This window comes from Choloepus didactylus, chromosome 9, assembly GCF_015220235.1.
Source record: "Choloepus didactylus isolate mChoDid1 chromosome 9, mChoDid1.pri, whole genome shotgun sequence".
Classification (NCBI taxonomy): Eukaryota; Metazoa; Chordata; class Mammalia; order Pilosa; family Megalonychidae; genus Choloepus; species Choloepus didactylus.
Window position 1 is genome coordinate 66,875,779 of NC_051315.1, and position 12,004 is coordinate 66,887,782.

At 38.9% G+C, this 12,004-nt stretch overlaps 1 protein-coding gene across 4 annotated transcripts in view; it reads right to left on the minus strand.

Annotated features, from left to right (window-relative positions):
* Window positions 1–12,004, minus strand: part of NFE2L2 (nuclear factor, erythroid 2 like 2) — a 29,447-nt gene that overhangs the window by 1,913 nt on the left and 15,530 nt on the right. For all 4 annotated transcript variants that reach the window (XM_037850439.1, XM_037850442.1, XM_037850438.1 and 1 more), the window contains 3 exons: window positions 1,814–2,080; window positions 1,098–1,187; window positions 249–440 (listed from right to left, as the gene is read on the minus strand). In XM_037850439.1, the coding sequence (XP_037706367.1) occupies window positions 249–440; window positions 1,098–1,187; window positions 1,814–2,080 (549 nt within the window). The remainder of the gene's footprint in view (window positions 1–248; window positions 441–1,097; window positions 1,188–1,813; window positions 2,081–12,004) is intronic.

Genomic DNA, 12,004 nt, shown 5'->3' on the forward strand with positions numbered 1-12,004 from the left:
ATACGTATTATTTCCAGAATCTCTAGATCAGACTTCAGGTTTAAAACTTGATCTATCCTCAAGGTACCCAGCCCACTAAACGAACAATGCATGTTAAATGAGCATGGGCAGCTCTCATGACTAATTTAAAAACACCATCCAATCCTTTCTATAAGTAGGTTGCATATAAATAAAAGATAATTGGAATGACTACTTTAAAACTTATGAATATAAAATAGTCTTTAGTATTATATTAGATCTTAAGTTACCTGTAATTCTGGAATGGATAATAGCTCCTCCCAAACTTGCTCAATGTCCTGTGACATATTGTCTAGGTCAGCAATGGTTGGCTGAAGGACAGGAGTTTCAGGTGTCTGAGCCTGATTAGGAGCAATGAAGACTGGGCTCTCAATGTGGGTGGAAATATCAGGAACAAGTGTTTGAAATGTTGCTGAAGAAGCCTAAAATTGACAAAAGAAGGTGTTTACCTACATGAGTCAACTACCAACAGTAGATGACTGAACTCGAAGGCATCATCACAACACTTTAAACTGGAATTGGCTCAAGTTCTGTATTTCTCTATTTATTAACCACTTATGAATTCTCTCTTTCTGTACAATGAAACAATTGTTTTTTCCTACTCGTCTGACTCAAAATTTACTTCTTGTCATATCCTATACATTTGAAGGTGAACTTCCAAATAGGTGAGAGGAATCTTTAGGATTTAACCTTTATCTCTCTATATAATATCTAGTACAATGCTTTAAACACAACAGATTTATTAAAATTGTTGATTGAACAGATACTGGTTTATTACCCATAGCTTGTTCTTTACTCACCAAAATTAAGTTACCTGTAACAAATGAGTTACTTATTTTCATGGTTATACTGATCATGTTTCTAGTTATACACTAGTAAATGTTTTGGGTTTTGTACTGTGGGGGGGGGTCTTTTTTTTCAAATTGCCAGGTTTTCTTTAGGCTAGGATTCCTTGACAAAATTTCCTCCTAAAATTAAGTTTTGTTCTCACTCTTTCAAATGGAGATACATTAAAAGGACAAGTATAGAACATAATCAATTTAGTTGTGGAGTTTTGCTTTTAACCAAATATTTCATACCTCATTGCCATCTACAAATGGGAATGTCTCTGCCAAAAGCTGCATGCAGTCATCGAAGTATAAAGCAGCTGGTTTGGGAATGTGGGTAACCTGGATAAAAGGGAAAGACATAAAGGAATAAAAAGTGTTCAGTGTAACCACTGCCAAACTAAAGGTTCATGATGGATGCGCATAAAATGTGTACAATCTAGTTAATCAAGTATTTCTCTTACTTTGGAAATCAGTTTGGGGTAGTAGTTAAGAGTACAGACTCAAGCCAGACGAGGCTCCCCCAATTTCTTGAGTGATGTTGACAAGGTATTTAACCATATTGAGTTTCAACTGCTCATCTGTAGATTAAATAGGGATAATAGTACCTAATACATATAGTTGCCATATTGATTAAATCAGTTAATATATGTAAAGTGCTTAGACTGTTGCCTGGCACATAGTAAGTACTTTAAGTAATACTACTGGTTCTACTGCCACTACTGCTGTTGCTGCTGCCTTATCTTTACATGACGTTCCTGTAGCTTACAAACTCTTTGATGCAATTTATATCCTAATTCTCACAATAACTGTGAAGAAAACAGGCCAGGTACTGAACTAATAAGGAATCTGAGGTTGGGAAGGTGACTTGACAAAGTCATGAAGACATGGAGGCAAAACTGGAACTCAAATCTAGACATTTTAACTCCAGGTCAGTGTTCTTTCCTTAAACCCTGAGTATTCTGTACCTGGGAGTAGTTGGCAGATCCACTGGTTTCTGACTGGATGTGTTGGGCTGGCTGAATTGGAAGGAATTCACCTGTTTCTTCATCTAGTTGCAGCTGAGCAAAAAAGGCTTTCTCTTGCTCCTTTTGGAGTTGTTCTTGTTTTTCCTTTTCAAGCTTTTTCTGTTTTTCCAGCTCATACTCCTTCCGTCGCTGACTAAAGTCGAATACTTCACGACTTACCCCAAGATCTATATCTTGCCTCCAAAGTATGTCAATCAAATCCATGTCCTGTATTTAAAAGACAAAAAAAGAGGGAGTGAGACCATGGTTAAGATGGTTTTTAAAGGACAGATCACTGAATTCACATTACACTATTGTTGATTGGGGAGAGTGGGGTTACAAACGAAAACTGCATGGGAACACAGATCCAGTATTCTAGAAGGACCCGATTCCATTCAATGAATCCATTCATTAAAACACACACACAACCAACTTAAAAACACAGCCATCCATTCTCATCACTTACAACTTGGATTATCCACTGATAATTGACTGGGTGATGGCATAGGTCACTAAAGGGCAAAGTAACAAATGTTGCATGTTTAAGTATTTGAATTAAAAGAAATTCCACACTTTAATGGAATATAAACATTAGAGTGAGCATTTCAAGCCACTGGTTTATTCTGAGAAAGGGGTTTAGGAAACCTGACTGAATACCTAGACTTTATTTCTAAACTTGCTCAGCAAATATACAGTTTACAGGGGAAACCCCTATGTTAAATTACCAATCTAGCAGTTGTGAAATATCACCATTCTTTTTGTCTTTCTTAAGTTGGTTTGATTAGTTTTTTCCCACCATTTTTTGTTACTCTTGTCTCTGTGGCTCACCTAATAAAACAATTTCTTCTTGATAAAATTTTAGCTCCCAAGACATGAACAAATTGGTAAAGAGAAGTCCTAGCTAGCAATAATCTTGTTGTTGACATGTGGGTGAAGAGAGTGGTTGCCTATGAAAAGAACTGGGGAAGGGACTAGACCCAAAACATTGGGCCCACCAGGTTTGTTCCTGAGAAATCATGAACCACCCTTTTTTTTTTTTTTTTAAAAAAGAAACATGATCCCAGAGAAACACTGAAGGTATTAAGTTTTAAGATAAGGGGAAGAAGCTTAAAATGAGGGAATGGTTATTTTGATTTAGTAAAAGATGTGGAAAGAGAATTTTGGACTATATGACCAGGGTTGGTCTGAGTCACTTTGCCTAACTAAAAATGTATCGAAAGCAATTTTTCGGATTTAGTGTTTGAAAAAGTCATAAACGGGTAGGAAACTTAAGACGGTTTCCATTTATCAAATCACCTCTACTAAAAGTAATAAAATGAAATTGAGATTCTCTGGAAAAATCAACATGGGGAAGGGGAGTTCCAGCTGGAAGGTCAGTGCATGCAGTGTGCACAGATGTCAAACTTTGTCTTTTGGTGCCGCTGATGGCTGGCAGCACTGGGCTTCCCAGTATGTCTAGAACTCGACTACTTTCAGCCTTCCAAGGACAAAAATAACATGGCTGTTGCCTTAGTGAGCAGTCAAGCTATTTTTACCCAACTAGGCAGGAGCAGACCACCTGGCCTGGAGGCAGTACAGTTAGCTAGATGGCAGAGGCCACCTCTACCCTCACTTGGAATAATAAATGCTGTGAAACCCTATTCATGAGGTTCATCATTATCCTAGCTTTGGTTGGTATAATACATAGTGTAAAGCACACACAGTAAGGTACAGTTAAAACAGCACCTGCAGCTAAGACATATACAGTTGTTTTAAAACTAACATCTATTAAGGGCCTCCTATAAACCAGACTCTGTTCTAGGTATTTTACATCTACAAACGAATCCTCAAAACAATCAAAGATGAAATATCACCTCTCTTACTGATAAGGACACTGAGGTTTAGGAAGAGGGATATGATTTGAAAGTGGCTGAACGGGGTTACATACTCAGGCAGCCTCACTAGGAGGCTTGGGCTTTTTTAAACCAGTAGCCTATGCTAAAAATGCAAAATCCGATCATTGTCCAGGTCTTCCTAAACTGGGAAGGATATCAAATCCATCGTAATGGGTATACTTTGCAGTGACATCTTGGTGTTGTGAAGGAGTGGCCAGTTTCAGAAGCTTGGATTAAGCACATGCCACCTGGATCAGTTTTCTGACCATGAGTAACAAAACTGCATTCAATTAGAGGGCCAGGTATGAGGGCATTCTCAGTCATACATGGCTATCTTCTCAGGGCTTTTAAAGCATGAGAATACTTTCCATTTAAAAAGTGACTTCTTTCCATTTTAGATGTATTTACCGAAAGATATCATACCAAAGAGAAAGGTCCAAGGTATAGAGAAACCTACTTTCAGATTCTGATTAGGTTGAGCCATTTCTGCTCAGTGAATTCAGATACAGCAGAGTATCCTAACTAGACTTTTCTCCAAAATGGACCTATCTCAGAAAGGTATTAAGGAGGTGCTCAATGTATTCACATCTCCTAAATGCCAGCACTAACAATAAAAGGAAGCATGATCACACAATCTTAACAGAGCTCTAGTTTCTCTCTATAAAACGGGCAGTACCTATTCCCACCTCTCTCAAGAACTGACACCGAAAGCGTGTTGTGCTCCTCAGAAGATCAAATACTGCGTCTGTGTTCAGGGACACATCCTTCCCTTGCTTCCTGTAGACTGTCCTGGCCTGGGACTTCTTCCTTGTTATGAAATCCCAGGGTAAAAACCAGTGTCCATTTGTGATTTTCATACAAGAACTGAAAGAGCACTGAAGCAATTTATGTTGAGAACAACTGCTCACGTATCTTGTCTATTCCAGAGTATCTCTAGAATCCAGCCCTCGTGAATGGGAAAAAGTCTCTAATGGAATTTACTCTAAAATTATCAATGGCAATCATACCAAGAGTTGATACTCTTTTTGTTTCTGGGAGTTCAGATGGTTTAGCTATAAATTTAATGTAATTCTACCGCTGCCCTACCCCTATCATACAAACATGGTGCATCAAATGAGATGTATTTGTGAAGTCTGCAAGTGTTGTCATGCATGCTGACAGCTATGAGCTCTTCCACTTGCTACAGGGGAGACCAATCCCTAGGCCAATGGGTAAAAATGAAGTTGTGGACCCAAGAGTAATGGGAGCCTGAAATAACTTTGGGACTGGTAGATGGGCAGAAAGAATTAACTTTTTCCAAAATCAAGAATAAGCTTCCTTAAAGCAGTGAAGCTGCTTGGTTCCTCCTCATGACAGGTTTGAACTTGACTACTAATCATGTGCAATATGTTTTGCAAATCAGGAAAAAAGTATTTGGATTTTAGAGTGTTTCTGAATTTAAGATGTCTTTGTAAGCAGCAATCAGATATAATTTTGGTAAGTGCTGATGGTGGTTTTCTTGTTACTGTTGGTGGCTGTGGTGGTGATGGCAGTGGGTACCCTCATTCATTTTTTTTTTTAAGTGCATTTTTTAAATTGTGAACTTTAACATATATACCTAACATTGATAACTTTCAAAGTATGATTTAACAAGCAGAGAGCAAATTTCAAAGAATGTCATGGGTCACAGTTCCACAACTTCAGCTATTTCCATTATTATAAAATATAACATACATACAGAAAGGTGTTAACTTTCAATGTACAGCTCAACAAGCAGTCATATAGGTAATTTCAAAAACTTACCGGTTACAGTTCTACAGTTTCAGTTTTTTCCTTATTATGCAATATAGGGTATATACAAAAAGGTGAAGACTTTCAAAGCACAATTCAATGAGTAGCTATAAAACAAATCCCAAAGGATGAAACAGGTTACAGTTCCACCATGCCATTTACCTCCTTCCAGCTATTCCAACACCCCAGTATCTAAAAATACATATATATTTATATAAAGTTTCAGTATTCACAGACCTTTGTTAAATCTTATCTTGTTTGTTGCTACCCTTTCACTTAACCTCCTTCTCCGTCTTCAGGGTTGTCTAGGCAGTGAGCACCCTAACTTGTTCATATTGAAAGGGGGTGTCGACAGTATGGGGAAGGGGGCTGCAACAGGTTGATGTTCTTAAAGAGGCTGTTGCCTCTGGGTTTTAGGACTTGTCTGACATAGGAACACTCTGGTGGATTTAAGTTTCTGAGAGATAAAACTTAGTGAGTGTATCTTTTATAGAATCTCAGGTAGGGACCGAGGTATTGGGGGACTACTTTTGGTGAGGGCACGGCCATTTGGGATGTCTAGCTGGAGCCTACATAAGAGAAACCTCCAGGATTGCCTCTTGACTCTATTCTCTCATACACTTTTACAGACATAATTACACCCTTCAATTGCCACTTAATTCCTCCTATGACTGCCCTTCTATGTACAGCTTCAAGCCAATTCAATTTGTTTTTGTGTTTTAATTTCCTATAACGTGATTGGAAAAGGCCATCTTGATAGATCTTCAGCAACAAACAGGAAAAATAAAACATGAAGCCTCATCTTGGGTCAGGTCTTGAGCATCCGGTTCTTGTCATCTCATCTGATCTGAAACAATTCTGGAAACTGGGAGACAGCACTGTTCTTACAGCTGTAGCTTATTCTCCACCAGGAACACCAGCAAAAGGTGTTTCAAGTGACAACATCTAATTATCCTGAATGCAGGCTGGGCAGCAGCATTCAACGTGACCATAGTGGGACCAAAACACATTTCTACGTGTTTGAAGATTTCCTCTGTATTTTAAAAGTTCTTATTTATGTAATATTTATTCTTGCTATGAGAGGTCTCTAAAAGAAAACTTCTGCTTTAAAAAAAAAAAAAAAAAAGCCAGTTTTAAGTAACTACTTTGTATTCCTAACAATGGTCATTCCAACCAAATTTAGGAGACAGTAACAATGGGTCTCTTGTCGTGGCTTTAATATGTGATACTTGGTATTACTCAGATTTTCACATAGATTTCAGAAGGAAAAAACCTACAGAGATTGGATATGGTATGAAACATTCAAAGCATTATGCTGAAAGGGACAGCAGTAGAAGTTCATCAACCCAAGACTCACTGCTGCGGGGCCCCACAGGCTCAGTTAGCATGTTCTGTGCTAGCCTAACAGGCAGGGAGCATTTCCTGCGAGGGAGCTGTGTGACTGGACACATGACTTATTACACAAATGACCTGTGTCTCTACAAAGCTTGTGCACCATCTAAGAGGAAAAAATAGTCCGGGTGGAGCCCATAACAAACAAGAGCATGACACCAGACGGTTGGGAAGGGAAGTGCCAAAGGAAGAACTAAAACTGCTCTTCTGCACATAAATCTGAGGCATGGGAAGGGACAACTGCCCGATTCCTCTCAAGTCCTCTAAGGAAGAAGTGTGCAACGCAAAATGTCAGAGAAGGAGGGTTTGGGAAGGGAGAGGGAAGTAGAGGGATGGTTTGTTCAGCATTCCAACAAGTATTTTCTTAAGACTGGTAAAAAAAAGCTTCCCAAGGGCAATGCACACACTGGTTCTGTGCCTCCACATAGCATATGGAACAAAGCCGTCTGCTCCTTGGTCTGAAATTTTTGTTGTCCTTTAGTGATTCCTGAACGTGTTCTCAATTACGTTGCTCGACAAAAGAAGACAATTTAATAAGAACCATAAATGTTCAACAATTTGCATTAAATCACCATCTGGCCCAACGAAAATATTCACGTTTAAAATGTATGATTATCCTTTGCCATCTGGGTAATCAATTACACATTTTATGGGAAATCTGAAGTTGGACTATTAACTCATACCATTTTAAAACAAACATCTTTGCACCAGGATAAACAAAGAAGAAAGGCCTTGAACACAGTATCCATATTAAATGTTTTTGCAAGCCAATTTTAATTCTTTGAGCAAACCAGCATTTATTATGTTCAGATGACCCAAAAAGTCCTAAAAAGATAAAGAGAACACGATCCCTGTCCTAAACACACTTAAACATTCAAATGTGTAAAATGAAGCTTACACTTCCCAAACCCTTTCAACTTCCCCATTCCATCCTCTATTTTCCCCTGACAATGATGGGAAGGTGGTGGGAGGTTTCTTTCTAAAAATAACGTTTTACCAGTGAACTGTTAAAAAAAATAAATTGCACAGATTACTAGCTTTGTAAAGAGAAAATGAAAACTGATTTCTGTTTCCAATTTTGCAGTATAAGGGTTTAAGAAAGTATTATTCCTTCTTAAAATCAGGCATTTGTATTACGAAAACAATAAATCATCTTTTAAAGTTTATTATTCTGGGAGCTCTCCATCTAAATACTTATCACTAGGATTTACAGTCTGAGTTACACTTGGTAATGTTTTTCTTTCATACATTTTATTCTTTATATTATGCCCAGTGATTGTATGATTTGCCTAAAAACTAAATCTGATTTACTATTTTTTTTCTTATATAAATATAAGCTGTCCAAATATTTTTGTGCAAAACTGGATGGAACATGAGTCATATCCTACTGTCAGGATGGCTATAAACCAAATTAGGAGCTGTATGAGACTATAAACCAATTGAGGGCATGCTTGAATTTTGAAGAATTGATGAAACAACAACAACAAAGTATACTCTTCTTCATTCACAAGGCTCTGCTCCTTTGCGGTCACAGTGCTTACTAAATAAGTAAAAGGACACCAAGCAGGTGCATTTTTAAAATATGTCCCGCTGATGACTATTATATTTCATAAACACTTATCTACCTATTTACTTCTCTGTGGCTTCTCTCCCATTTCTACATCATTGAAAGAATACACAACACAATGCCAATTATTTTCTCAGGGAGAATTCTATAGAAGGCAGATGTCAGGTCGTTCTTTGCAGTTTTCCCCTACTCAAGCATTTGGTTCTACTGGACCTATTTGCTAACTCTTGATTATATCGCCACAATAATTGTGAAGTAGGTGATTAAAAACAGAAGCACCAAATGTTGGAGACGAAAGGGGCCTTACCACCACCCAGGCAAAATCTCCATGTTGCCAGATTTATTTCTGTGTAACTATAGCTCAATTTTTAAAAATAACCAGCCTAGCACCAGTTATATATGTCAACAGAGACTCCTAACAGGCAGTAATAGTTACCACAAATCCAAGTTTTCCTTCTAGAGAAATCTTATTAAGGATTATTTTCCCAATCTTCAGCAACGAGCAATTTTTTTTTTTTATGAGCAATTTTTAACAGCATAAAAATTGTGAAACACATGCCAAGAACAGATGAATTGTTCAACAAGTTAAGACCTTAGATCACAAATTTGCTATTTATTCTCTGGGTTGTGGAACCATACCTCTAAGCTTTTATCTTTCAACTAGAAGGTGGTACAGTTTCCTCACAGTCTGGCATGTTATAGACATTTTCATGGGCTGCTTCCTGTTCACAAACAAGTTTCTCAGCAATGACTCAAGCTAAGAAATATGATCCAGACAGTTTACTGGAACTCTCACTCATTTTGCTTGTCTATGAACTGCAAAGCATGATACAAAGCTAAGGCAAAACTGGAAAGTGAATAGAATGGTAATTTGGATTATTTATTTTCCCAAAGGGCACAAATGTAACTTGGTTAAAAAGAAATCAGAAAGGACAGGTAATTTCTAAAACAGGTGACCCCACCTGCTGCAAAAAGTGCAAAGCTCCAAATTTTCCACAAATGGCTTCACACCCAGGTTCCAAAAGAGTCATGTTTTGGGTGAGCAGGCTGCTGCTGCTAAGCCTCAAAGGACTTTTGCAAGGATTATGATTATTCTGCCAGAGAGAATGGCTTCGTTTGACAGGCAACTTTAGAATACATTTTTCTAATCTCTTCCCCCTTTTTGAACAAGCTGGATGCTGTCCTCTACACATGAAAGGAACTTTCTTGCCTCTTTGAGTAGGGCTTCCACTACTGTGAGCCTACAGGATCACACACACCACAAACACATACACCATTTTACCAACAGAACTTACAGGGGCAAAATCTAACTCTCTAACCTACACTACCTAACATACACCTAAACTAACTGAAAAACTTCAGGTGGCTCAGAGAATCCACCCTAAGATCACACAGTTCTGTGGCCCGTCCTTGCGTGGCCTCCTCTGCATCGGGTGTCCCGAGGGAGGAAGGCACTCCAGCCCACGGGAGCCCCCGGGCTCGGCACTGCCTCTTCTGCCACTAAACTCCCCGAGTGACCCTTTATCCTCTCTGGATTGTGGGGCCTGCATTTGTAAAAACAAAGATTATTTAGTTCAATATTTAAAGTCCTTTTCAGATTTAACTGCCTATGATTAGCTAAAAAAAATAGAATCAGGACAGGCACCCAAACTTAGGGGCTGGGTTTGCTATTTGTTGGGCTAGTCAAAGACCTTGTGTACCCATGGTTACCGTAGTGTGGGAGGGGGGATGGGGACACTGGTGATGCTGATAAATTTTAAATACATTTATTTATATATATTATAGAGAGATTGTCTAAAACATTTAGGTGGTGTTACTGTTGTTTTTACTGCGGATCCTGCTAAAATACATCCTGAGGGGTCTGTTTAATTTTTTTTTGTTTTTAGTGTGGGTTTTCTTTTGGGCATGAAACATGAACAACTAATGGCTAATTAATGACTAAAACTGTGTTTTATGGGAATGGTGGTAGTTGTAAGGTGGTGGTTGAGTTCAAGATCAAAAAGATTAGTGTAGCTACTGTCCTAAATGGATCATTAGTCTATCCACCCAGCCAGCACATTTGTTATCGACCACCTCTCAGGTGCCAGGCACCGTGCTAGGTGCTGGGGACGCAAAGATAAATAAGAGCCAGTCTCAGGTCTTAGTAGTGAGACAACGTGGTAAGAAGCATACAAGAGCCAAGCAGCATGGAGAAAACATCACTAAATCTGAACAGAAAGACCTTGCAGAAGACAAGTCACAGATCTTATGACCATCTCACCAAATGAACAAGGGCTAAACAGGGTTTCCAAAGGTCTACTACAAGTGGATAACTGAAGGCAAAGGAGGCTGTGGAAGCGGAGAGAACACAAACAACAAAAGAAATTTAAATATAAATATGTCTCCATTCACTTTAGGCATTCTTGTGTCTCCCTTCTGGGTAGTGGCAATGTTTTCCCCCTTCCCCAAACTTCCCCCGTCAGATTCTCTATCATCATAAATTCTTATACGCAAAGACACAGACTTCCTCCTTGCACCTGGACTTTTCTGGCAGTATGAACTCATCTCAGCCAAGATGGGAATTACCGCTAATACCACACCGTCACGGAATGCCACAACAGGAAGGGACTCTAGGGATCACCCAGGCAGCCCCTTTCATTTTTCAGATAGGGAAACTGAGGTCTAGAGGGTGAAAGGACAAAGGTGAGAGGTCAAAAGGAGTCCAAAAACTACTAATTTTCTAATTTTAAAATTATTGCCACATTATTTGGCAGAGGGGAAAAAAAGATACAATTTTGCTTCACTTTGACTTTTTAGATCATATCTCTTGCTGGAGCATGACAGCCATGTAGGCATCTAATAGCTTCCATTACAGAGAGTATTTGCAAAGCGCTTCAGGGTTTACAGGGGGGTTCCCAGGGGATATCGCATTCAAGTCTCACTAGATTAGCACAGGGGAGGTGGGCCAGGTATTGTTATCTTCATTCATAGATGGGTGCATTTAGGCTTTAGGATTCTAGCAATCTGTTCCAAATGCCAGGACTTCCACCCTGAATTTCGCATTCTGAGCCTGGGAGGCTCTTCTCAACACACAGTGGTGCAAGCTCCCTGGCACTCATGCCAAATCAGGACAAGTTCAGGAAACTGCTTTAGCCTTGGTGCCCTCTCCCTAAGTGGGAACCGAAGACTTTGGAAGTCCACCATGTTCTCTAAGAACGCTCCCACCTGCGTGACCCTGACGACTTACAGGCAAATAAAGTCAACTGAAATGCAAGAGGCGAGTTCAGCATTTAAATCAAATCTTCCCATAAATTCAATATTTACCCCATACTTTATATGTCTTACTTGGTTTTTCTTATAATGGCCTGACTAGACTGTAAATTCCTTTAGGGCATGGCAATGTCTTTTTTCAATACATAACACATGTACGTGGTACAAAATTTAAAAGGTGCAAAAATAATCTCCCAGTTACCTCCCTCAAGGCAACCACTGGTATTTTTTCGTGTGTTTTCTTATAAAGAAACTCTTACACACACACACACAGAAAGTAGCATAAGAAAAATGTTCCGT